General features: G+C 47.7%; 1 protein-coding gene across 1 annotated transcript in view; it reads right to left on the reverse strand.

Annotated features, from left to right (window-relative positions):
• Positions 1–22,009: 22,009 nt before the first annotated feature.
• Positions 22,010–27,212, reverse strand: part of slc2a15a (solute carrier family 2 member 15a) — a 92,090-nt gene continuing 86,887 nt past the window's right edge. The window contains exon 12 of the mRNA XM_056291514.1: positions 22,010–22,264. Within this exon, the coding sequence (XP_056147489.1) occupies positions 22,010–22,264 (255 nt within the window). The remainder of the gene's footprint in view (positions 22,265–27,212) is intronic.

The raw sequence follows: 27,212 nt of genomic DNA on the forward strand, positions 1-27,212 counted from the left end.
TAGGCAATGATTTAGTAGCCTATGCAGTGTGGCATAGTTTGTCTTGTATGGAACCACCTGATGGTTTTACGCAGAAACTAAAAGCGATCTTTTTTTCCTTCTCTTTAAACTTGAAATACTCTGTGATTTTTTTTTTAACATTTTAACATCCCCAAATCCCATTTACCCACATCCTGCTCCCCTCTATCTACACCTAGCTGCAGGCCCCTTCTCGGAATAGAATTAAACAGCATTACAGTAGGTTAAAGAAAAACATGAAAAAGGAAGCAAAAGAAACAAACAAAAATTTTAGATAAGTAAAAACAAATAAAGTAAAATAAAGAAGCAAGTTAATAAAAGAATAACTACTGTACTTGAGCCATTTTAATCGTCTTTTGGGCTTTGTGAGGTTGGGTAACCGCCAGCTGTGTATGTGGTGGGCAAGCCACAAAGTGTTCCTTCACCCCAGGCCGGCCCAAGCCCGGTTTCTATGGCGCCACCTCATCAGGAGGGAGGCCATCAACGTATTTGTGCTGCTAACTCTCAAACAAGCCCCACAGCTGAGACGAAATAACGAAATAACTTTCACAAGTTTGTACTTAAACTAAACTAAAATCTCTGACTAAACACAACTCAAACTCCACCACCCCATAGAAAGTAACACACCTCCCACTTGGTCTCCTGGACTCTAGACCTAAAGAGACCACACTAATAATCACCGCTTTCTCTTTGGTGGTGTTTCTTCGGTCAACTCTTCAATTTCTTCTTTAAGTCTTTAACGACCCCGGAGCCAGGTCCCCCCGAAGAGGCACGGCCAGCATCACAGGGTCGCTCGCTGCTGATCTTCGTACAGGACCCCGAAGAGGCACAGCTAGTCACGGAGTCGATTGCTCTCCTGACCTCTCACGACCCCGGAACCAGGTCCCCCCGGAGAGGCATGGCCGCCGTCCTGGGGCCGCTCACTCCCCAGCCCTTCCTGCTCCTCCACAGGCAGGAGCACCACGAGCCTTCGAACTTCTCTGCTTAGCACCGTGGAGAACCTCCGGCCGCCGTTGTTCTTCTCCTCTGGACGCTTGCCTGTAGCCACTGGACAGCTGGGGCACGTTCTCACTTTGACATCACGAACGACCCCTTTCTCGCCGGGGTCACGTCCAGGACTCGACCCAGCCTAAACTGACCCCTCAGAGCGTTCTGATCAGCTAGCCTAACCAAGTCCCCCACTGCGACGTTGCGAGCCTTTTCTATGCCACTTAGGCCTGATGAACAGGCCTGGCCCAGCCAGCTGGATCCACCGCAGCCAGAATCTGTTTACTTCAGCCTGGACTGCCCTCAACCTCACAAATGGATAGTTCTGAAACTCAAAGCCCCGCGTGTCCCCTGTGGGTCCAGCTCTTCCCAACAGCAGAGTGTTGGGCGTAACAACCTCCACCGCGTCGTCTCGGATCTGTAGTCTGGCGCCGATCGGCCTCTCATTTGACAAGTTGGCTGCCAGGAAGAGCAGAGTTTGAAACTCCAGCCCCGTGAGGTTTCCGTCTCTCCCAACGTTGCTCAGTGCCCTCTTGAGTATGCGGACTGCTGCTTCTGCTGCGCCATTCCTGTGAGGCGAGTCAGCTGGGTGGAGAACCCAAATCCATTCTGTTCCTTGCCTGGCGGCTTTTACTTCTTCCTTGTCAACATTCTCCAGGAACTCATGGAGCTCCTTCAGCGCCGGTCGAGCTCCAACAAAGTTCGTACCCTGGTCAGACTAGACCTTCTTCGGGTGCCCTCTGAGAGCAGCGAACCGCTGGTAAGTGCCCAAGAAGCCCTACGTGGACAGGCTCTCCACCATATCAGCATGTAGGGCCCTAGAGGCCATACAAGAGAACACCACACCCCAGACCTTTAACCTAGACCTCCTCTTTACCACATCCCTGATCGTGTACGGGCCAAACAGATCTAGGGTTGTACACTGAAATGGAGCGGCTAGCTTGGTCCGCTCAGAGGGAAGGTCGCCCATGACCTTCTGGCACATCTCTGCTCTGGTCTTCCGGCAGGGGACACAGGAGTCAACGACCTTCCAAGCTATTTGCTGAGCCTGAACCACCCAAGCCTTTTTCTTCATCCGAAACAGGGTGTCAGTCACCTCTTCATGGTTTGCTCCGTGGGCCTCTCGTGCCAGCAGGGTGCTCATCCATGCTCCATACGGTACCAGTGGCACTCCTGTCTCTCCTGTGGTCTGGACCCTTCCATAGCACAACAGTAGTCCTGACGTCTCTTCTCTGATGACTACAGGCCTGTTCAGTGTAGACTCAGGGAAAGCTACCCCCTCTTGGGCTGCCAAGAATAGGTCCCAAAAGGCAGCTCTGACCTCCCCACGTCGAGAACTGGCTTGCCCACCTTCTCTCTGGAGTGCTTAGCCTCCCACTCTGCTCTCTCCATGGCTCTCCCGCGAATCAGCCATCTCTTAACAGCTCGGCGAACCCAACCGGTCACCCCACAGAGCTTGGCCAAGCTACTGAACTTATCAGGCTCAACCAGATCAATGATGGCCGTGCCCCAGAGCCTCTCCTTGCTTTCAGTCTCAGCGAAGGTCGACTCTTCCTCCTTAACCGTGTGCGCAGGAGCCTCGTCAGCCCCATCCAGAGGCCCCTGGACAGGACTTGCCGTCTTCTTCCACTGGGCTCGAGTGAGAGCCGCTGTGAATGCCCTTCGCTGGAGCGTATTCACAGCCTCTCTGGCGCTGGCCGCCACCTCCACCGCGGACTTCATGGGCCACTCTTCTACCGGCCTCACTAGGAACTCAGGACCCTTTTGCCAAATGGAGCCTTCACCCAGGTCTTCTGGAGGACCTCCTTGGGTGACAAGATCGGCAACGTTCAGATCTCCTGGGATCCACCACCAGTCAGCTACAGGCCCAGCTTTCTGAATCTCGCCGACTCTGTTCGCAAAGAACGTCTTATACCCGTAACTCTCCCTTTGGATAGCTCCCAGGATAGTCTGGCTGTCTACGAAGTGGAACCATCTCTCCACCTCAAGTTGACCCTGCCTCTCCCAGAACCCTCTCAGCCTGGCAGCGAAGACGGCGCCGCAGATCTCTGCTTTGACCGCGTCACCCATCTGGTCAAGGGGCACCAGCTTGGCCTTTGACTCAACAAGGCGGATGTCCGCCCCTGTAGACGTCTCCCACCTCAGGTACAGAACAGCTCCGAAGGCGTCATCACTCCCGTCTGAAAACGTGATGCCCCACGGCCTCCCCCTCCATCCAGGAGGAGTAAGGCTCCTTTCGAAACTGATTTGACGAAGCCGCACATACTCTTCAAAAAGCTTGATGGCATCTGCCCGGAGGTCTGACGGAAGGGGACTGTCCCACGTGTCTTTCTTGGAGTCTCCTCCCCCAGCCTCCTGGAAGGCTCTCCTTACCAAGATGGCCCCTCTCTCTTTGGCCGGGGTAGCTAGACCAACAGGGTCGTAGAGCCCTGCTACCTGGCTTAGGAGCTCCCGTCTGGTCAGAGGGTTTGGCGTTTTCTCCTTGATCTCCTTCACCGAGAGGTCGACCCCGTCCTCATCTTCTGCTTTCTTTTGGAGAAGTTGATTGAAACCATCAGGAAGAGTCTGTCGCTGTCCACGTAGTATCCAACACCAAGAGCCTTGTTGTCTTCCTGGCCTAGCTGGTTGGGCAACACCAGGGTTCCGGACTCTGGACTTGGGCTTTTAACAGCTTGCCCGACCTGACTACCCTCGCACCTCCCACGTTGACCGGACTGAACCCACGGTTTGAGCGAGAAGCCTCCGGCCCAGAGTATCTCCTCCACTCCTCTTGTGATCTTGTCCAGCTTCCCTGGGTCATTGTGGGACGTGAGGATGTCGTCCACACAGGGGTTAAAGTGGGATTTGGTAAGTGGGGGATCTCTGAAATCAGGAAATTAACCCTACGAGCACATGCGCACACACACCCACTACATGCTCAATAAATCACTGGCTACATGTTCAATTTAAAAATTGAAATGCATTTTAATCAGTCTTTTGTATTAGTTGAAAGTGCCACAACTAGCCAGCAACGTCAGCTACTAGCTAGCAACGTTACCGGGTGGAAGATAGCTAGTTAGCTAGCTAGCTAGCTAACGTTACGTGCGCTAACGTTAGTTGCTTGAATGAAAACCACAGCAGAGCGAGACAAAACTATTGGAAATACTATAGGAAATACACTGAAGATACTCACTCTTTATGCCCCCCAATCCAAGATAATAGTGCAGGTAGCAGGTTGATGCTCTCTCGAGTCTTGTCTGACTGGTGCGGTGAACTGACCCTGACCCGTGAGTGTGAAGCCAGTCTCTTTTGATGTCAAGTCTGGTGAAGCCAGACAGCAGGCAGGTGCGGGTCACGTGAGGACGCGATATCATTCAAACTTTTAGAAAAAGTAAAGTAGTATAGAAATAGAAGAACGACTTTATTTGCGATTTATTTTGTAATGCTTGTGAATTGGCTGCATCATGTTTTTTGTTTTAAATTTTACTGTGACAAAAAGGTTGAAATTACTCCTGTCTACAGAGTGCCGGATCTCAGCTCCGGTTGACTTGGGGGAGGAGGGGAAGTGCCGGCGTCGGGATCCGGGTAGCTCCGGCCCACTTTAATCACTGCGTCCACATAGCTGTCCTCTTCAAGCGCTTTTCTCTCGTCGCTCATGTGAGAGAACCTGGGCAGTCTCGCGGTTTCCCTCACGGCCAACTGCACTATGCATCCTGCTGGCCTGTCTCCAATATTGACCCAAGTGATAGCAAAGTCTCTGATCTCCTCCTCGGATGAGTCCCTCCATAGGAACCGATGATGGTAAACCTCTCTTTCGCTCTTTCGCTCGCTCATCTTCTTGATGTCTCCTATGGCCGCATGCTCTCCTGTTCTGAACCCGAGAAGAACCGCCCGGATTGGATTTAGCACATCCGGACCCTTCAGTAGGATGTTGTTCATGCTCGTCCCTTTGAACTCTTGGCTACTGTTCCAGACGAGCCGCACTGGCGTGGTGACAGAGTGAAGGTTCGGTGCGATTAGGTGACTTACGTACCAAACTGGCCCTCTCCAACTGTTGATCGTGTCCTTCTTTAACTCGATGGCTGCTCCTCTTTCCACCATCTCGTGTACTTGGGCTGCGCAGCTCTCCACAATGGGTCCTTCATGAGGCGCTTTTCGGTTCTCAGGAATGTCGCCTCCACCACTTTCCTGCTATTTGGAAGTGAAGCCGGGTCTTCAATCCAGGGGTATCCCGCGTCCCAGTGCGGCGAGTCACTGTGGTCGTCAGTAGCCACATAGGTCAGGCCTTCCTTGATCTTTTCTAGTTCCTTCTCTTCAGCTACAGTCATTTCCTTCCCCCCTGGCTGGCATTTCCCGCACCGACATCCTCCACACTTCGGCTCACAGGCAGCTCCGATGCTGTCCCATTTCCACCACTCAAGAACTTCCTTGCTGGTTGTGGCCGTGTTCCTGATCTCCTCACCACTCTCTTGCCCCAGGCCCAGCGTTTCCTCTCTGGAGCTATTTGGCTCTCTGGAAATCTCTTCGACCTTGATCACTTTTGCTCTCATTGAGCGTGCAAAATGTGTCTTTGAGTTGTGAATGGATACATTCACCTCCTCGAACAGATCAGTGTGCGCTCCCCTCACAGTCTTGCCTAGTGGGCCGTCCCACAACACCAGGTCTCCCACTCTCTTCATCCGGTGCGGAGCAAGCCTACCCTCTCGGTGGCTGATTACGAGTTTGATTTTCTCTGGCCTGACCAGTTCCTCTGTCTTGACCTCCGGGAAGAACCTCTTGAGCTGCCCCGGACTAACAACATGGTCTGCTTGTGCGATCTCGTCCACTCCATAACAGATGATCTGGTGGGGACTCCACTCATTCTCTGAAGTCCACATTCTGACTTTGAGCAAGTACCTTTTTGTCTGGACTCTTACTTTCATTCCATCAACTCCATGCACGACCAGCATTACCTTTTCTCCTTTCAGTTTGAGTCTGTTGGCGGCTTAGTGGGTAATGTAATTAGTATCGGATGCAAGGTCCATCAGGGTCCCGATAGTTTGTCCTCCATTGGTTGTGATTTCCATGATCATCATAAGCACTGGATGCTCTGTCAAACCCCTTTCTTCAAGGAGACCATCACCCTTTGCGCTCGCTCTCATTGACACTGTCGTCTTGTTAGTAAATGCCCTTATTACCCTTTCCGCTACTTCAGGGGAGACATCAGCTAGGGTCTTCTCTTGTTCTTTTGAGAGCCTTCCTGCTTTTGTGTCTCTCTTTCCCCCTTCTTGCTCTTCCCTCTTTTTCTCATCACTTTTGTGCCCTCCTTCCACGGAGCACAAGAGGTAGTGGTGGTCTGAGCTGTCTCTTTTCTGGCAGCACTTCTTCTTGCAGAGGAACCTGTTACTACATTCTCCATCCGCACCATGGGATGCCAAGCATCTCCTGCAGGCTCCATTCCTTTCGACGACGTCTTTCTTTTCGGCTAGGCTGAGCCCTTTGAACTTCTTGCAGAAGAAGATCCTGCCTCCGTGTTTCTCATCTCCACACACGCTGCACTCCTCTTCTGCCAAATTCCTTCCTGTGGCCCTTGTGAACGCCCTCCTTTCCGGTTTGCTCGATTTCTCAGGCTCTTCTGAGACTCTTAGCTGCTCCAACCTTTCGAAGACCGCTTCTTGCTCCTTTAGGAACTTTAAGAGAGCATTAAAGTGACCATCAGCGGTGACACCGTTCTCGGGTTTGGTTTTGAATTTGAGCAAGTCCATCTTCACACTGTCAGGTAGTTTGCTCTCTATAGTTTCCATTGCCAGCGGATTCTTTATGGCATCGGTATTTCCGAGGTCCGTCAGATCGGTCAGGGCCTTCTCCACAGCTTGAATCAGATCAATTGTCTTTCTTGGTTGGTTTCCTTTCACCACTGGAAACTTCTCCAACTCCCTGATTATGAATCGCGATGGTAGTCTTGTTCCCAAACCGGTTCTCCAGGACCCTGAACATTTCTCCTGCAGTATCGTAGCTCGAAAATCTGAGGTCTTTGGAGATTTTTTCTTCCACGCTGTCTAGGAGCTTGAATTTTTTCACTCCCGGTGACTCTGACATCTCGCTGCCGCTGCAGACTTTCCCAGTCTCCTCGTCATCGGTGGAAGTCTCTCATGTGTAACGGGGGCAGTCCTATGCTGTTCTTTGCTGGTCAGCCTGCTGCACGCCCGTCACTTCCATCATCAGCTCTGCGTTGTGTTCTATTTTCGGTGGGGTCCCAGATGTTGTGGGGGGCCCTCAGTCTCTCATCATCATCATCATCATCATGATCAAGGAAGGAGGGGGGACACACAGGACTCTATTTGGCTCAGCTTGCCATTTATTTTGGTCTCAAACCCTTCGACAAACGTCCAGTCCTCCAGCGGGAGCGGTGTTTCTTATGGACGTGGGGGTCGAAGTTCAACCACTGCCCGGACTTCACTCGTGTGCGTTAGAAGGAGAAACCGTCCACGGGACTCCGATGTAAGAAAGGATAAACAAGTATTTTATCCCACAGCTTGCAGTATCTTCTTACAGGGATACTCAAGGTTACGTTCTCCTCAACCAGCAAAACTGTCCTACGGTAAGAAACACGCGTGGCTCGGCTCGATCGCTGCTTGAGACTCCTCCCACAAAACAAAAATGGCCTCTCCCGCGTTCCGTCTTCCGTGTACCCATAAGACCTCTCTCTTAAAGCGACAGTACACGTATATGACGGTCGTTGTAAAACACATAAAAGTAAATAATGACATAAAATAAAATGTAGTAAACACAAATAACAGCACACAGACAGGATTTGGTGCTATTTCATACTCAAACAAAATAAAATAAAAACATTAATTTTAACCTGGTTACACATGCAACCGCTGAACGTCGGTAGTCTTGTTGGTTGGAGGTGCACTCTTGGTTTGACTGCTGCTTGCGCGCCTCCCGTTCCCAGGCTTGCCATACTGGCGCTATGTGCTTCCTCCCATGCTTTCCGCTGAGCCTTAGCCAGCTCAGCACGCTCTTCTTCGACAGCTTCTGCCATCCTTTGCTGAGCTTCAGCAGCCTTTTTCTTGGCCTCCGCAGCCCTCTCCTCAGACTCGGCGCTAACTTCGGCAGCCTTTAGCCTGGCCTCGGCGGCTCTCTTCATAGTCTCGGCGATCTCATCGGCCTCCTTTTTCCTGGCCCTGCCGAATTCTGCCAACCACCTGATCCAGAGCTCGTTTCTCTTGTCCTCCAACACCCATAGCCGCTTACTCATGTGGCGCGTAACACCTTCAGGGATCCACTTTTCCCAGACAGCCAGCAGATGTTCTGCCTTGGCAATGAGACCTTCCAAGAGTGCGTTTTGCTCCTTACCGTTGTTGTAGGTTACTCCTTCCAGGCCGACTCCTTCAGCACTTTCATAGCTTCTTTATGCCCGTCCAATGGCAGATATTAGCTCGGTCTCCGCATATCTCGACCAAAGGCTGGACTTGACTGCCTGTCTCACCTCTTCAATGTTGAGCTCACACTCTGGTTACTCTCTATGTCTGCTTTAAGCTGCCCATCCAGTGCCTCTGCGTCATCGTTCGCTTCAGCTAGCAAGCCAGCCTCATAGTCATCATTTGCAGAAAAAACCTTTTTTGCCTCATCAGAAAATGATTTCCACTCACCTTTCAGTTCATCAAGAATCATGGTTGTTGCCATTCTAAGGATGTTGTTGGCTTTTTGTGAACGCCGTCTTCACTTTGGCCCTCTCTTTCTTTAGTGATTCCATTTTTATGATTGACCTTGGATGCTAAGCCCTGAGCGTACCCGTATCTCCTTTTCTAACTCAGTCTTCCGCCCTCTCTAGCTGCCTACACTAGCTCAGAATCTTCTGCCCTGACTAGCTCAGCCTGACTAGTCTTCAGCGGCGTTACCGGGCTAACCAGAGGTCCCCCCGGGGATACCGCCCAAAATAGAAAACAACACAAATACATAAAGTGGGGAAGGTCTCATCTTCCCCCGCCGGCTTGCTACCCAGGTACGCTCAAAACTAAGCTAAAGCTTAGGTCATTAATTTAGATGGCTGCTAAATGTGATCACTGGCATCAGCAGGTAGCTGCTTAGTTAGCCAGCTCCTATTCTACTGGCTGGGCTAGCTTTCCTTGCTAGCTCACGTCAGCTTTTGTTATGCTAATTAGGTTAGCTTTTGATGCTAACTCTCCTAATTGCTAGCTAGCACACTAGCTTCATAGCCTACTAGATGTGCTTACTTTAGCTAGCAGCGTTAGCCTCATAAACTGCTAGCTGAGCCCTTACTTTAGTTAGCTACACGGACCTGAGTTAGCATGCTAGCTACTGCTCGCTGACCCTAGCGGCCTTATGTGCGGGTTTATTACGTTTACACCAACAACATGGATACCACAACAATTTCCCGGACCCCACTGGTCCACTTCGGTCCTTCTCTCTTCCAGGCGACGGTTCAGCAACTCTTCTGCCGTCGTGGTGGTTCGTAACTGTGCCGCTAACTCTCAAACAAGCCCCGCAGCTGAGGCGAGGATGAACAGGACGTCACTCAATGTTCGAAAATTTCTTTATTTTAACCAACAGGTTACGAACCTTGAAAAGAAAAACATACAAACATACATCATTCAAGTAACCCTCAACTCAAAGCTAACACACAATATAACTCACTCACTCTAGCAATCACTCACCAGTCCGTCCTCTCGTCCAGTCATACTAAAGAATCCCCGCTCTGAAGCTGTATTAACTTTCTTGACGTCACCCCCACAACGTAAATCACCCAATCACAGCAGCTCCCCAACTGAGACCCCGGATGCATGCATTTCTCAACAATATAATTTCGCAATAAAAGTCCTTATCAAGCACACAGAAATCACATACATCCGAACTGAAATAAATATCAATATTATTAACAATACTCAGTTTCACTTATTTAACTACCAATTCAAACAATGTTACAATTTAACTACATGTAAACTAAATAACTTTCACAAGTTTGTACTTAAACTAAACTAAAATCTCTGACTAAACACAACTCAAACCCCACCACCCCATAGAAAGTAACACAGTATTCAATCAATGGCTTCCAGTGAAAACAAAACCTATTAGATGAGCTCCACAGTGTAAACCTGATTTTTTTTCCAGTTTACGTAGAAAAAAATGTCCCGTAGCCACGCTTTAACAGAGGCTGGCTGAGAGGATTTCTCTACAGGCGATTAAAGAGGCAAAGGCAACAACATGAGATTGGATAGCCGTTGTAATGATCTCGCCAGGGCGTTTACCGAAGATTGCTATGTGAGGGGACGAACTGATTGTCAACTTCAAAACTACCCTACCCCCAAACTACCCAGCAACTGCCTACCAACCACCCCAAACACCACAGCAGCCACCTTGAAGCCCCCCAGTTACCACCCAGACGCCCTAGTAACAGCCTAGAAACTACTCCAAACACCACAGCAACTGACTAGCGACCCCCCAAATACCATAGCAGCCACCTAGAAAATGCCTAGCAACCACCCCAAACACCTTAGCAACTGACTAGCGACCCCCCAAATACCATAGCAGCCACCTAGAAAATGCCTAGCAACCACCCCAAACACCTTAACAACCAGTAAGCAACCTCCCCAAACACCATAGCAATTGCCTAGCAACCCCCTAGCAAACACCCTCAAAACCATAGCAGTCACCTAGCAACACCCTTCGCCTAGCATTCCTTAGCAACCACACCAAAAACTTTATCAACTGGCTAGCACCATGGTGAAAAAGATATATAGCGATATAGAGACAGACAGACAGACAGACAGACAGACAGACAGAGAGACAGAGGCTCCGCGCCGTCTATCTGTTTCCATCTCCTCTTCCCGTACGAATGGCTGATAAAAGCACCACCAATTTTTCACAATTCTCGCGGGAATTGTCTAATTTGTTGCTTTTTTGTTATTGTTAATGTCTCTGAAACAATATAAATCTTTCTTGGGGGAGGGGGAACACGCTTTAATAACTATTGCAGTATCATTGTGTCTTTTACTACGATGGTAGACTATTACACTTACATTAATAGTGTTTAATTAAAATTGCACTGTAATGGTGTTAGTCTTTACAAAAGTTGTGTTGCCATTATTCTAATGACTTGGACGTGACTCACAGTCGACCGGACTTGGGTGGCCTTGACCACAACGGTGCTATGCTTTGTAAACACACAGAGAAGGTCTGAAGACCTTACTAAATGATCTCGGCTTGGTCCCATTTTCGCCACAAGAGGTCAGGATCACACCAGCTCTGTATTAAAATCCCATAAACTACATGGAATCCGGGGAATGGAAGAGCAAAGCAGTGAGGATGGGGTGAATGGAAGAGCAGAACAGTAAGGATGGGGTGAGTGGAAGAGCAGAACAGTGAGGATGGGGTGAGTGGAAGAGCAGAATAGTAAGGATGAGGTGGATGTAAGAGCAGAACAGTGAGGATGGGGTGAGTGGAAGAGCAGAACAGTAAGGATGGGGTGGATGTAAGAGCAGAACAGTAAGGATGGGGTGGATGTAAGAGCAAAACAGTGAGGATGGGGTGAGTGGAAGAGCAGAATAGTAAGGATGGGGTGGATGTAAGAGCAGAACAGTAAGGATGGGGTGAGTGGAAGAGCAGAAGAGTAAGGATGGGGTGAGTGGAAGAGCAGAACAGTGAGGATGGGGTGAATGGAAGAGCAGAACAGTGAGGATGGGGTGAGTGGAAGAGCAGAACAGTAAGGATGGGGTGAGTGGAAGAGCAGAACAGTGAGGATTGGGTGACTGGAAGAGCAGAAGAGTGAGGATGGGGTGACTGGAAGAGCAGAACAGTGAGGATGGGGTGAGAGGAAGAGCAGAACAGTGAGGATGGGGTGACTGGAAGAGCAGAACTGTGAGGATGGGGTGAGTGGAAGAGTAGAACAGTGAGGATGGGGTGAATGGACAGCAGAACAGTGAGGATGGGGTGAGTGGAAGGGCAGAACATTGAGGATGGGGTGAGTGGAAGGGCAGAACAGTGAGGATGGGGTGGATGTAAGAGCAGAACAGTGAGGATGGGTGAGTGGAAGAGCAGAACAGTGAGGATGGGGTGAGTGGAAGAGCAGAACAGTGAGGATGGGGTGAATGGAAGAGCAGAACAGTAAGGATGGGGTGAGTGGAAGAGCAGAACAGTGAGGATGGGGTGAATGGAAGAGCAGAACAGTGAGGATGGGGTGAGTGGACGAGCAGAACAGTAAGGATGGGGTGAGTGGAAGAGCAGAACAGTGAGGATGAGATGAGAGGAAGAGCAGAACAGTGAGGATGGGGTGAGTGGAAGAGCAGAACAGTAAGGATGGGGTGGATGTAAGAGCAGAACAGTAAGGATGGGGTGAGTGGAAGAGCAGAACAGTGAGGATGGGGTGAGTGGAAGAGCAGAACAGTAAGGATGGGGTGAATGGAAGAGCAGAACAGTGAGGATGGGGTGAGTGGACGAGCAGAACAGTAAGGATGGGGTTAGTGGAAGAGCAGAACAGTGAGGATGGGGTGAATGGACAGCAGAACAGTGAGGATGGGGTGAGTGGAAGGGCAGAACATTGAGGATGGGGTGAGTGGAAGGGCAGAACAGTGAGGATGGGGTGGATGTAAGAGCAGAACAGTGAGGATGGGTGAGTGGAAGAGCAGAACAGTGAGGATGGGGTGAGTGGAAGAGCAGAACAGTGAGGATGGGGTGAATGGAAGAGCAGAACAGTAAGGATGGGGTGAGTGGAAGAGCAGAACAGTGAGGATGGGGTGAATGGAAGAGCAGAACAGTGAGGATGGGGTGAGTGGACGAGCAGAACAGTAAGGATGGGGTGAGTGGAAGAGCAGAACAGTGAGGATGGGATGAGAGGAAGAGCAGAACAGTGAGGATGGGGTGGATGTAAGATTAGAACAGTAAGGATGGGGTGGATGTAAGAGCAGAACAGTAAGGATGGGGTGAGTGGAAGAGCAGAACAGTGAGGATGGGGTGAGTGGAAGAGCAGAACAGTAAGGATGGGGTGAGTGGAAGAGCAGAACAGTAAGGATGGGGTGAGTGGAAGAGCAGAACAGTGAGGATGGGGTGAATAGAAGAGCAGAACAGTGAGGATGGGGTGACTGGAAGAGCAGAACAGTGAGGATGGGGTGAGAGGAAGAGCAGAACAGTGAGGATGGGGTGACTGGAAGAGCAGAACTGTGAGGATGGGGTGACTGGAAGAGCAGAACAGTGAGGATGGGGTGAATGGAAGAGCAGAACAATGAGGATGGGGCGAGTGGAAGAGCAGAACAGTGAGGATGGGGTGAGTGGAAGAGCAGAACAGTGAGGATGGGGCAAGTGGAAGAGCAGAACAGTGAGGATGGGGTGAGTGGAAGAGCAGAACAGTGAGGATGGGGTGAGTGGAAGAGCAGAACAGTAAGGATGGGGTGGATGTAAGAGCAGAACAGTAAGGATGGGGTGAGTGGAAGAGCAGAACAGCAAGGATGGGATTAGTGGAAGAGCAGAACAGTAAGGATGGGGTGAGTGGAAGAGCAGAAGAGTAAGGATGGGGTTAGTGGAAGAGCAGAACAGTGAGGATGGGGTGAATGGAAGAGCAGAACAGTGAGGATGGGGTGAGTGGAAGAGCAGAACAGTAAGGATGGGGTGAGTGGAAGAGCAGAACAGTGAGGATGGGATGAGGGGAAGAGCAGAACAGTGAGGATGGGATGAGAGGAAGAGCAGAACAGTGAGGATGGGGTGAGTGGAAGAGCAGAACAGTAAGGATGGGGTGGATGTAAGATTAGAACAGTAAGGATGGGGTGAGTGGAAGAGCAGAACAGTAAGGATGGGATTAGTGGAAGAGCAGAACAGTAAGGATGGGGTGAGTGGAAGAGCAGAACAGTGAGGATGGGATGAGGGGAAGAGCAGAACAGTGAGGATGGGATGAGAGGAAGAGCAGAACAGTGAGGATGGGGTGAGTGGAAGAGCAGAACAGTAAGGATGGGGTGGATGTAAGAGCAGAACAGTAAGGATGGGGTGAGTGGAAAAGCAGAACAGTAAGGATGGGATTAGTGGAAGAGCAGAACAGTAAGGATGGGGTGAGTGGAAGAGCAGAACAGTAAGGATGGGGTGGATGTAAGAGCAGAACAGTAAGGATGGGGTGAGTGGAAGAGCAGAACAGTGAGGATGGGGTGAATGGAAGAGCAGAACAGTGAGGATGGGGTGAGTGGAAGAGCAGAACAGTAAGGATGGGGTGAGTGGAAGAGCAGAACAGTGAGGATGGGATGAGAGGAAGAGTAGAACAGTGAGGATGGGGTGGATGTAAGAGCAGAACAGCGAGGATGGGGTGAGTGGAAGAGCAGAACAGTGAGGATGGGATGAGAGGAAGAGCAGAACAGTGAGGATGGGATGAGAGGAAGAGTAGAACAGTGAGGATGGGGTGGATGTAAGAGCAGAACAGCGAGGATGGGGTGAGTGGAAGAGCAGAACAGTGAGGATGGGATGAGGGGAAGAGCAGAACAGTGAGGATGGGATGAGAGGAAGAGCAGAACAGTGAGGATGGGATGAGAGGAAGAGTAGAACAGTGAGGATGGGGTGGATGTAAGAGCAGAACAGTAAGGATGGGATGAGAGGAAGAGCAGAACAGTGAGGATGGGGTGAGTGGAAGAGCAGAACAGTAAGGATGGGGTGAGTGGAAGAGCAGAACAGTAAGGATGGGGTGAGTGGAAGAGCAGAACAGTCAGGATGGGATGAGGGGAAGAGCAGAACAGTGAGGATGGGATGAGAGGAAGAGCAGAACAGTGAGGATGGGGTGAGTGGAAGAGTAGAACAGTGAGGATGGGGTGGATGTAAGAGCAGAACAGTGAGGATGGGGTGAGTGGAGGTTCACCTAATATGACCGGCTCCACCCTGAGAGTATTTTAATCACATTTTCGTCATTTGCAGACCGGAAAAACAAAAAACGAAAAACAAAAAAACAAAACACAAAACACAACGTAAATAATTATTTTATTCAATTTGATGTTCCAAACAGAAAAATTAATATGGTTATATCTTTATAGGATTAAAAAAAAAATCTTTTGGCTTTGCTGTTTGTAAAAAATACATTTGGTCAAAACCTCTTTAATCTGTACATACCCCCCCCCAAAAAAATAAGATAAAATAAAAAAAAATAGCAAGGGAGATCAGACAGTACAAGTATTAAATATACTAATACTATCTATAGACCCCTGAACCTAAGCATAGCATAGCATGACATGGCGTAAGATGGTGTAAGATGGATGCTGGTATGGAGACTTGTCGTCATGGTTAATAATGCAGCGTTGAGGCAAGACTGGACAGTTCATAACATCAAAACAACATAAACTGGCAAAATCACTTCACAAAGACCCTCACTTATTTACAAATGTGAACAAATACATAAAAAGAAGTTCATTATCCTTTATTACTCATTCTATAATTTGCAGTATGCACACTTTTACCCTCACAGAGCAAATCATAAAAAGTTTATTATACCCCAGATGTTTCCTGTTGACACTCACAGTCCTTCATCCAAGCAGCTGCGTGCACGCAGGTCTGCAGTAAGTATCAGGTATACATGTAGGCCTGCAGTAAGTATCATGTGTACATGTAGACCTGCAGTAATCCTCATGTATACATGTAGGTCTGCAGTAATCACCGTGTATACATGTAGGTCTGCAGTAATTATCATGTGTACATTTAGGCCTGCAGTAATCATCATGTATACATGTAGGTCTGAAGTAATTATCATGTGTACATGTAGGTCTGCAGTAATTATCATGTGTACATGTAGGTCTGCAGTAAGTATCAGGTATACATGTAGGCCTGCAGTAAGTATCATGTATACATGTAGGTCTGCAGTAATCACCGTGTATACATGTAGGTCTGCAGTAATTATCATGTGTACATTTAGGCCTGCAGTAATCATCATGTATACATGTAGGTCTGAAGTAATTATCATGTGTACATGTAGGTCTGCAGTAATTATCATGTGTACATGCAGGTCTGCAGTAGTTATCATGTATACATGTAGACCTGCAGTAATTATCATGTATACATGTAGGCCTGCAGTAATTATCATGTGTACATGTAGGCCTGCAGTAAGTATCAGGTATACATGTAGGCCTGAAGTAAGTATCATGTATACACGTAGGCCTGCAGTAATTATCATGTATACATGTAGGCCTGAAGTAAGTATCATGTATACATGTAGGTCTTATGGAATTATCATGTATACATGTAGGTCTGCAGTAGTTATCATGTATACATGTAGACCTGCAGTAATTATCATGTATACACGTAGGCCTGCAGTAATTATCATGTGTACATGTAGGCCTGCAGTATCAGGTATACATGTAGGCCTGAATTAAGTATCATGTATACATGTAGGCCTGCAGTAGTGTATACATGTAGACCTGCAGTAACTATCATGTATACACGTAGGCCTGCAGTAACTATCATGTATACAGATGAGTACGCACTTTTTTAATCAGTAATTTCAAAACTCCATGTCCTTCAAACACCGAGTTGCAAAAAACTCACAAAGTACAGAACAGTACTCGTGTCATTGTGTCGTCCCTGTCCCCAGTCCCTCCCACCCAACATAAACGTGTCTGTCCCCAGTCCCTCCCACCCAACATAAACGTGTCTGTCCCCAGTCCCTCCCACCCAACACAAATGTGTCTGTCCTCAGTCCCTCCCACCCAACATAAACGTGTCTGTCCTCAGTCCCTCCCACCAAACATAAACGTGTCTGTCCTCAGTCCCTCCCACCCAACATAAACGTGTCTGTCCTCAGTCCCTCCCACCAAACATAAACGTGTCTGTCCTCAGTCCCTCCCACCCATCATAAACGTGTCTGTCCCCAATCCCTCCCACCCGACATAAATGTGTCTGTCCTCAGTCCCTCCCACCCAACATAAATGTGTCTGTCCCCAGTCCCTCCCACCCAACATAAACGTGTCTGTCCCCAGTCCCTCCCACCCAACATAAATGTGTCTGTCCTCAGTCCCTCCCACCCAACATAAATGTGTCTGTCCCCAGTCCCTCCCATCCAACATAAATGTGTCTGTCCTCAGTCCCTCCCACCCAACATAAATGTGTCTGTCCCCAGTCCCTCCCACCCAACATAAATGTGTCTGTCCCCAGTCCCTCCCATCCAACATAAATGTGTCTGTCCCCAGTCCCTCCCACCCAACATAAATGTGTCTGTCCCCAGTCCCTCCCACCCAATATAAATGTGTCTGTCCTCAGTCCCTCCCACCCAACATAAATGTGTCTGTCCTCAGTCCCTCCCACCCAACATAAACGTGTCTGTCCCCAGTCCCTCCCACCCAACATAAACGTGTCTGTCCCCAGTCCCTCCCACCCAACATAAATGTGTCTGTCCTCAGTCCCTCCCACCCAACATAAATGTGTCTGTCCCAAGTCCCTCCCATCCAACATAAATGTGTCTGTCCCCAGTCCCTCCCACCCAACATAAATGTGTCTGTCCCCAGTCCCTCCCACCCAACATAAACGTGTCTGTCCCCAGTCCCTCCCATCCAACATAAACGTGTCTGTCCCCAGTCCCTCCCACCCAACATAAATGTGTCTGTCCCCAGTCCCTCCCACCCAACATAAACGTGTCTGTCCCCAGTCCCTCCCACCCAACATAAATGTGTCTGTCCCCAGTCCCTCCCACCCAACATAAATGTGTCTGTCCCCAGTCCCTCCCACCCAAAATAAATGTGTCTGTCCCCAGTCCCTCCCACCCAACAAAAACGTGTCTGTCCCCAGTCCCTCCCACCCAACAAAAACGTGTCTGTCCCCAGTCCCTCCCACCCAACATAAATGTGTCTGTCCCCAGTCCCTCCCACCCAATATAAATGTGTCTGTCCCCAGTCCCTCCCACCCAACATAAATGTGTCTGTCCCCAGTCCCTCCCACCCAACATAAACGTGTCTGTCCTCAGTCCCTCCCACCCAACATAAATGTGTCTGTCCTCAGTCCCTCCCACCCATCATAAACGTGTCTGTCCCCAATCCCTCCCACCCAACATAAATGTGTCTGTCCTCAGTCCCTCCCACCCAACATAAACGTGTCTGTCCCCAGTCCCTCCCACCCAACATAAACGTGTCTGTCCCCAGTCCCTCCCACCCAACATAAATGTGTCTGTTCTCAGTCCCTCCCACCCAACATAAACATGTCTGTGGACCACAATTTAACAAAACACAAAACTGAGTAAAACAATTAGCTTTTAACTCAATTGGTAACCTTTTATTTCATAGTCCTCTAATTACCAGGTATTAGCTTGGAAACAAAATGGTAGTAGAATATAGTTATTACAAAAGTGCCCCAAAATACTGCATTGTAAGTACTAAATCCTGTCCAACTAAGTACACTGAAACCTGTCAAAGCAGACAATCATTCTCATGCCAGGACTCCAGAGGCTCGTCCCCACTGAAAACACGCATGTCCTCTAACTTCTCATCAACACAATCACACGTATGATGACATAAGGGCATCCCAAAGTTCCACTGCCATGTACCCCCAAGTTCCACCACCATGTACCCCCAAGTTCCACCACCATGTACCCCCAAGTTCCACCGCCAAGTACCCCCAAGTTCCACCACCACCACGTACCCCCAAGTTCCACCACCATGTACCCCCAAGTTCCACCGCCATGTACCCCTAAGTTGCACCACCATGTACCCACAAGTTCCACCGCCATGTATCTGTGATCAAACCCCATCTTTTGAATTTTGCATGACAGTCATCCCTGACATCTCCCTTCCCACCTACAAAACAATTCTGTTCTGTCCATGGCTGATGCTGAGATCCTGACCCATACTTTTGTTCCATCCAGATTAGACGACTGCAATGTCCTTTTTTCCGGCCTGCCAAGAGCAAGCACTAAAAACCTTCAGCTGGTTCAAAATGCTGCTACTGGAATATTAACTAAAACACAAAAGTTTGACCATATCACAGCGATTTCAGCCTCCCTTTACTGGCTCCCTGTTCATGCTAGATCTGACTTTAAAGTGCTGCTATTAACCAAGAAAATACTTCATGGGTTTGCCTAGTTCTCAAAGTGAAGGCCTAATCTTTCCCTGGAGTTAAAAAGACGTGTCCAAGCTGCAGATCCGTCTCATACTGCACCCTTTTTCTTCTCTTTCCCTTGAGTTAAAACCCCTTTTCTTTTCTCTGGAAGAGTCTCCTAGCCGACATCAGGGAATCTGACTCTGTAGACTCTTTCACATCTCAACTGAAACCCCATGTGTTTTCATCGGCTTTCAACTAGTCCTTTTATTTCTTTGGTAGCTTGGCTTCCTTCTGAGCTTTGTCACAGCTATTCTCTGTTGGGAGGGTCTCAGTCTCAGTGTGTTTATAACTGTAGGTCTTACTAGTCATCTCTTGGTTTTGTCCTGCCGATGAGAATGTTCCTACTCTTTCCGAATGGATCACACTGTCCTAACCTTTTGTTTGTGTCTCTGAGCACGTCTGCCCAAGTTGTGTGCCCGTCCTCCTCTCTCTCCTGTTCTCGCTCTCTGGCTCTCTCATCTCGCTTTCAAGGACAGATGTTCTGCCTTTATGGACTGTCTGATGACCTTGGATCATCGCTCTCTCTGATTTGACCACCTGATGACTTCAGAGCCTGTTTGAGATGCATCATTTTCCCCCTTGGACACAACCCCACCCTCCTGCAGATGTATGCTATCGTTTGCACTGTTATACTATTTGTTTTAGCTACGACAACGTCTGCATCACTCTCAAAACCTCTCTCGTGTTCGTTCTGCGTGTGGGTCAAAGTCTTCTTGCCTCGTGTGCATGTGAAGTCCATTCTCTCTGCAGGGCTCCATTGAGCAGAGCGGGTTTTGGGATACGGGGTCCTGCCAGCTCTTGACTGCATCTGTGTGGTTTCTGTCATTGTTCTGGATGGTCACAGATTCACTAAACTTGCCTTGCACTCTCTTTGCAATTCTATTACCCAGCATATGATTGCTAAATTGTATGCATTAACTGTATGTATTCTACATTACCTTATTATTATTATAATTATTATTATTCTACATTATCCATACATGATTCTACATTACATCCCCGGGTGCTGCACAGCGGCTGCCCACTGCTCCTACCTACACAGCTAGGAGAGCTTAAATGCAGAGAAATAATTAATTTATTAATACTTGATTAATCCCACATGGGGATTAATAAAGTAGTAAAAAATACCTCACTGTGTGTAGTCTATGGTGTTACATTATAATTCTGTTATTTTTGTTTATTTTGTGCACTTCACGGCTATTGCAAATCTGTCTGTCCTGGAAGAGGGACTCCTCCTCTGTCTGGCCTGGAAGATGGACCCCTCATCTGTCTGTCCTGGAAGAGGGACTCCTCCTCTGTCTGTCCTGGAAGAGGAACCCCTCCTCTGTCTGTCCTGGAAGAGGGACCCCTCCTCTGTCTGTCCTGGAAGAGGGACTCCTCCTCTGTCTGTCCTGGAAGAGGGAAACCCTCCTCTGTCTGTCCTGGAAGAGGGACCCCTCCTCTGTCTGTCCTGGAAGAGGAACCCCTCCTCTGTCTGTCCTGGAAGAGGGAGCCCTCCTCTGTCTGTCCTGGAAGAGGGACCCCTCCTCTGTCTGTCCTGGAAGAGGGACCCCTCCTCTGTCTGTCCTGGAAGAGGGACCCCTCCTCTGTCTGTCCTGGAAGAGGGACCCTTCCTCTGTCTGTCCTGGAAGAGGGACCCCTCCTCTGTCTCTCCTGGAAGAGGGACCCCTCCTCTGTCTGTCCTGGAAGAGGGACCCCTCCTCTGTCTGTCCTGGAAGACGGACCCCTCCTCTGTCTGTCCTGGAAGAGGGACCCTTCCTCTGTCTGTCCTGGAAGAGGGACCCCTCCTCTGTCTGTCCTGGACGAGGGACCCCTCCTCTGTCTGTCCTGGAAGAGGGAGCCCTCCTCTGTCTGTCCTGGAAGAGGAACCCCTCCTCTGTCTGTCCTGGAAGAGGGAGCCCTCCTCTGTCTGTCCTGGAAGAGGGACCCCTCCTCTGTCTGTCCTGGAAGAGGGACCCCTCCTCTGTCTGTCCTGGAAGAGGGACCCCTCCTCTGTCTGTCCTGGAAGAGGGACCCCTCCTCTGTCTGTCCTGGAAGAGGGACTCATCCTCTGTCTGTCCTGGAAGAGGGACTCCTCCTCTGTCTGTCCTGGAAGAGGGACCCCTCCTCTGTCTGTCCTGGAAGAAGGACCCCTCCTCTGTCTGTCCTGGAAGAGGGACCCCTCCTCTGTCTGTCCTGGAAGAGGGACCCCTCCTCTGTCTGTCCTGGAAGAGGGACCCCTCCTCTGTTGCTCTCCTGAGGTTTCTACCATGTTTTCTCGTGATAAGGTTTTCTTCTGAAATGTCTCCTCTTTCGGGTCTAGGGTCCAAGGGTAGAGGGTGTTTTGTACCGTATACTGTCATATATTATTGTACACAAATAAACTTTGTACACAAATAAACTTGACTTGATTTGACCTACACTGCACACTAGCTGTTCATACAAACTAGATGGTGAAAACACAGTCATTAGGCAAGTACCCAAATAAATGGATAGTGAATACTACATTTCTACCCTGTGGCTGAGTATCACCTACTAAGACACAACACAGTGTGTACATAGACATGCCACCACTACTGTAAAGCATTTGGTGTATGTAACAAAGTACTTGGTATCTACAGGGCTTTATGTTCAAGCCCAAGCACATGTGTAGTACAGAGTAAGTATGAAGTCAGTACCAGAGAAGAACACGGCACTTTAACATGTTATCTGTTTGTTTCCCTGGTAAGACTTGTAAATTAGAGGACTATAAAATAAAATAAAAGGGTTACCCATCGATTTTGTCAATTTTGAGCTGGAGCCTGGTTCAAATCCTGCGGCAATAAAAGCGAGAGATTCAACTCACCTCAGACCGAGTCACATCCATCCAGAAATACACGGATAGATTTCTGATTGTGGATAGAAGATGTGTGTGTGTGTGTGTGTGTGTGTGTGTGTGTGTGTGTGTGTGTGTGTGTGTGTGTGTGTGTGTGTGTGTGTGTGTGTGTGTCTGTGTTTTCTTTCAGGGGACAGAGGATGAGCTGTCGAACTCCAGCGAGCCGTGCTCTAGTGTGCCATAGCCGTTCATCTTCCTCAGCTTGAGCTGGTCCACCTGACCCAGGCCCTGCGTCTCTGGGATGGCCTCCTTTTTGGCAAACATGCAGCTGATCTCCACAAATGTCTTGTTTTTGGTCTCGGGGATTATGAAGTAGACGTAGATGGCCACCGAAAGACACACGCTGGCAAACACCAGATAGCAGTAGGATCCTGCTGACATCTGAGAGGTAGATACAGGAATGGTCAATGGATGGAGGGGTAGAAGGATGGCTGGGCATAAAACAGTTTGAGGTTTAGGATCCTGCCATAGTCATGCACCATCAGTTTTGTCTGCAGCGGTAAAAAACACCAACAGGTCAACAATAACGTACAGTGAGAAGGAGGCGGTGCTTGGCAGAGAGATGCAAGAGTTGGGCAAACAGGACTCAGTGTCCAGTCAGAGAGTACAGGGAAATAACAGCCTTCATTGTACGTGGATGAACTCTGTTATAGTGAGTAAGATGTGGGGAATACATCAAATCAGGGAAATGTCATGCAACGTTACTGTTAAAAGCAAGATACAGAAATTAGACAAATGCAAGGGGCCTCATTTATGAAATGTTCTTATGCACAAATTTGCTCTTAAACATGGAATATTTTAGCCTTCAGATTTGTTTCATGGATAAGATGTGAAGCATGGGTAACCCCTGAATTCAAACACCAACTCAGACAAGTCATTTTGTGATTATATATATATCCTCATCCACTGATCACTTCTTAGAAACTAACAAAACTGATTCTGTTTCTCCTTCATTCCTTTGGGAAATCCAGGGTAGAGCCAGAACTCGCTGGAGGGACTACATGTCCAATCTGGCCTGGCAACGCCTTGGGATCCCCCAGGAGGAGATGGAGAGCGTTGCTGGGGAGAGGGATGTCTGGGGTGCCCTACTTAGGTTGCTACCACCATGACCCAACCCCGGAGAAGCGGCTGATGATGGATGAATGAATGAATGAACGGATGCTTTGGGAAACATTAAAAGCTGTTCTCAGGGGCCGAATTATTTTTTACTCTGCTCATGCAGCGCAGCACATGGATCAAAATACAAGAACTGACTGAATCCATTTTAGACCGGGATTGACAATACTCAGAGACATCTACTCCAGAGTTGTATAAAAAGAGACTGGGCCTCCAGACAGACTTCAACTTACTATCTACTGCCAAAGCAGAACAACTGTTGCCCCATAGACGTGGTACTTTTTATGAATATAAAGACGAGGCAAATCGGCTCCTTGCTCATCAAATAAAATTTAAATCTGCATCACGTATAATTTCCCAAACTGTGGACTCTTCTCAAAAATTAACTTCAGACTCTGCTATCATTAATAATACATTTTCATCTTACTACTCGAGCTTGTATACATCAGAAGCCCCTAGTGACATGACATCCATGAATAATCTTCTTAATAACTCAGAAACCCCTACTGTTAGTAGAGAATTAAATCTGGAGTTAAACAAACCTTTCTTATTGGAGGAAGTGGTAAGCTCTATTCAAAGTATACAAAATGGCCAATCCCCAGGTCCTGATGGGTACTCCAGTTAATTTTTAAAAAAAATTCAATTAAACTAGCCCCTCTTCTTTTGGAAATGTTTGATGATGCCATTTCTATAGGCTCTTGGCCTCCAACACTGACCCTAGCATCAATCTCACTTTTGTTAAAACCTGACAAGGAGCCTACAAAATGTGCATCCCACTGTCCTATTTCACTTTTGAACGTAAATGTTACAATTCTGCCAAAAATGCTAGCAAGGCGATTGGATATTGTTTTGGTGGATATTATTTCAGAGGACCAGACAGGTTTTATGAAGGGCCACCACTCTTTTTCTAATGTACGTCAGCTCCTAAATGTTATTAATTTTGCATCTCCATTGGATGCCACATTGGTAGTTATCTCATTAGATGTTCAAAAAGCATTCAACAGGGTGGAATGAGGATATTTATTTGCTGTCTTGAAAAAAATTGGTTTTGGGGAAAAATTCACCTCAGTGGTCTGTTTTCTCTATTCCTCTCCACAGGCTTGCATTTGTACCAATAATCTACGTTCTCCAAACTTTCCCCTTTCATGAGGAACTCCTTAGGACTGCCCCCTATCACCTCTTTTATTCGCTATAGTCATTGAACCCCTCTCCATAACTCTAAAAGCATCTCTATTGATTAATGGCATTCATTGTTGGGGTACTGAACATCATTTGCCCTTATTTGCAGATGACCTATTATTATATGCCACTGACCCTGTTGCCTGTGTACCAGAAATAATAGGTGTATTGACAAACGTTGGCACCTTCTCTGGATATAAATTAAGTTTCAAAAAGAGTGAGTGTTTTCCAGTTAACAACTCTGCATTAATGATGAACCAAGGTGAACCTTTCATTTGTCTAAATCTAGTTTTAAATACCTGGGTATAAAAATAATTTATTCAATTAAATCACTACATAAAGAGAATTTCACAGCCCTGGTGGAAAAAGTGAGATCGGACCTTCAGAAATGGAAGGTTATTCCTTTACCTTTGACTGCCAGAGTTCAATGTGTGAAAATGAATGTTTTGCCTCAACTTCTTTATTTATTTTTTTTCCTCTTTTTGTGCCCAAATCTTTTTTCCTCAGTGTACAGCTTGATCTCAACCTTTATACGGAGGAGCTGTGTTCTACGCATAAATAGAGCTGTGCTTCAGAGAGAGGTCAAAAGGGGGCTTAGCTCTTCCAAACTTTGTTTTATTATTATTGTAGCTCTGAATTCAAACAAACATTAGGAGCTCGGGTGGGTGCGGGAGATACCTTGGGTTATGACGCGCTGCTGTTGTCCAGATTATTGTTCCAAGTTGAAAGATGATGGGTTTGTTGTAGCGATGCAGAAATCCAGGTTATTGTTGAACAAAAAACTAAGCCATGACTGTAACCAAAAAGTGTGAAGAAGTGCTGTGTCTCAGCTTAGCGGTAAAAACCGTGTCAGCTCCCCGTCACCCAACCACCAGGTAACAAACACACCTATGCTTTTGTAGTGAGGAGTGCAATCACCCCAGGGAGCCACACCCACACAATACTACCACCTAGTGGTGAACTAAGATACCACATACAGAACCACCAGAATGGCTCTTACAATTATTATAATTTATTTCACGTATCCTGTTTTACATCCTGTAGAGCCGGGTCCGAACTATGGACCTGAGGCACTATAGGGCAGATGTCACTTGATTGACAGTACTCGTCGTAATATGTGGGCTGTTCCGAGCAGGGCGATCTTCTGGACTGCACAGATGTTGATGTTTCCTGGGATACGGTTGGTGGACTTTTCCATCCCCTTCTTCATGAGTCCTAGAGCTCTGATGACCACTGGTGTTGTTTCGGTCTTCATTCCCCACATCCTGTTGATTTCAATCTCCAGGTCTTTGTACTTGGTCAGTTTCTCTGTGATTTTCACTGAGGTGTTTTTTCGGATGGTGTTGCCATGTCGATGAGCATGCACCTCTTTTGCTTCCTGTCCTTGATAACGATGTCGGGCTTGTTAGCTTTTATCTCTCTCTCTGTGTGGATGGGCATGTCCCAGAGGATGGTGACGTCATTGTTTTCAGTGACCGTTTTTGGCTGCTCTTCATACCACTTCTCAGTGGTCTTGATCTTGTAACTCCTGCAGATCTTCCAGTGCAGGTATGCTGCTGCCTTGTTGTGCCTGTACATGTACTCGGTCTTTGCCAGGTCCGGGCAGCCTGAGACAATGTGGTCGATGGTTTCTTCGTACATTCCACAGATTCTGCATTTTGGGTTTGTTCCACCTTTGATGATGTGATGGTGATAGGATCTGGTTGCCAGGCTCTGGTCTTGTGCAGCGATTATCAGGCCCTCTGTCTCTGCTTTCAGCCCGGTGCTCCCCAGCCACTGGTGTGTCTTTTGTTGGTTCATGTCTGTGTCTTTCATTCTTTTTTGGGTGCTTCCCGTGCATTGCTTTGTCCTTCCAGGTTTTTTGCAGTTGCCACTGGCCATGGTGTTTTGCCTTCTGTTTCACTTGTTTGGCGTAGATGGTAGTTGCCTCATTTTCTGTTGGTGGGGTTTCTGGGACATCAAACTCTTTCTTGAATTGTGGTACCTGTTTCCACGGGTGGAAATAGGTACCACAAAGGGCACAATCACTACTTTTGGGATTCTTTATTTATTAATTTCATATTTTTTTGTGTTATCACTCTAAATTAAATTGAGTAATTAAGTTCCACCTTTATGGTTTAGGCAGAAAGATTTAACGAAAAACAAATACAACCCCCCCCCCTCAAAAACAAATCAAAAGTATTATTATTATTATTATTAACAATAATAATAATAATAATAATAATAATAATAATAATAATACAATAATAAAATACTCGGAACAGCCCACATATTACAACGAGTACTGTCAATCAAGTGACATCTGCCCTATAGTGCCTCAAATCCATAGTTTGGACCCGGCTCTACAGGATGTAAAACAGGAAACACAAAAGAAACAATACTAATAATACTAATACTACTACTACTAATAATAATAAACATTTATATAGTGCCCAATGTCTTATCTGAAGGACATTATTGGGCAGCAAACATCCAAAACATGTTTTAACTACATCATCCAGACATGGACTGGTGCCATATAGAGGCTGACTGCTGTTTGTCTTCCCTTTGAGCTCTTGTTTGTGCCCCCTTACCTTCATCCCCCTCCCGACATACCTCTAGCCCCCATTGCCAAATCCACACTTAAGATCTGGACACAATTCTGTCAGCATTTGAAATTTTGAAATGTCTCCCTGCTGGGGTCTATTTGTAATAATCATTTATTCCTCCCTGCAATGTCGGATGCTGTTTTTGGGCAGTGGAACAGAAGGCGACGAAAACATTCCAATGACCTTTATATTGATGGTACCTTTGCTAGCTTTGAGACCCTACCTGCTAAATTTAACCAGTCCAGTTAAAACCTTTTTGATATTTTCAAATTATATCTTTCAAAGACCATACTCTTAGCAATATTAAGTGCGTCTGGGAGAAAGAGTTGGGGACAGAGCTTGATGATGACTGGTGGGAGAGGGACACTGGTGTGAGAGGGACACTGCATGTGTCAACTCCTCTTCCTCCTGTGCCCATCTGAGTCTAATCCAGTTTAAGGTTCTTC

The sequence above is a fragment of the Lampris incognitus genome, chromosome 13, assembly GCF_029633865.1.
Source record: "Lampris incognitus isolate fLamInc1 chromosome 13, fLamInc1.hap2, whole genome shotgun sequence".
In the NCBI taxonomy this organism is placed as follows: Eukaryota; Metazoa; Chordata; class Actinopteri; order Lampriformes; family Lampridae; genus Lampris; species Lampris incognitus.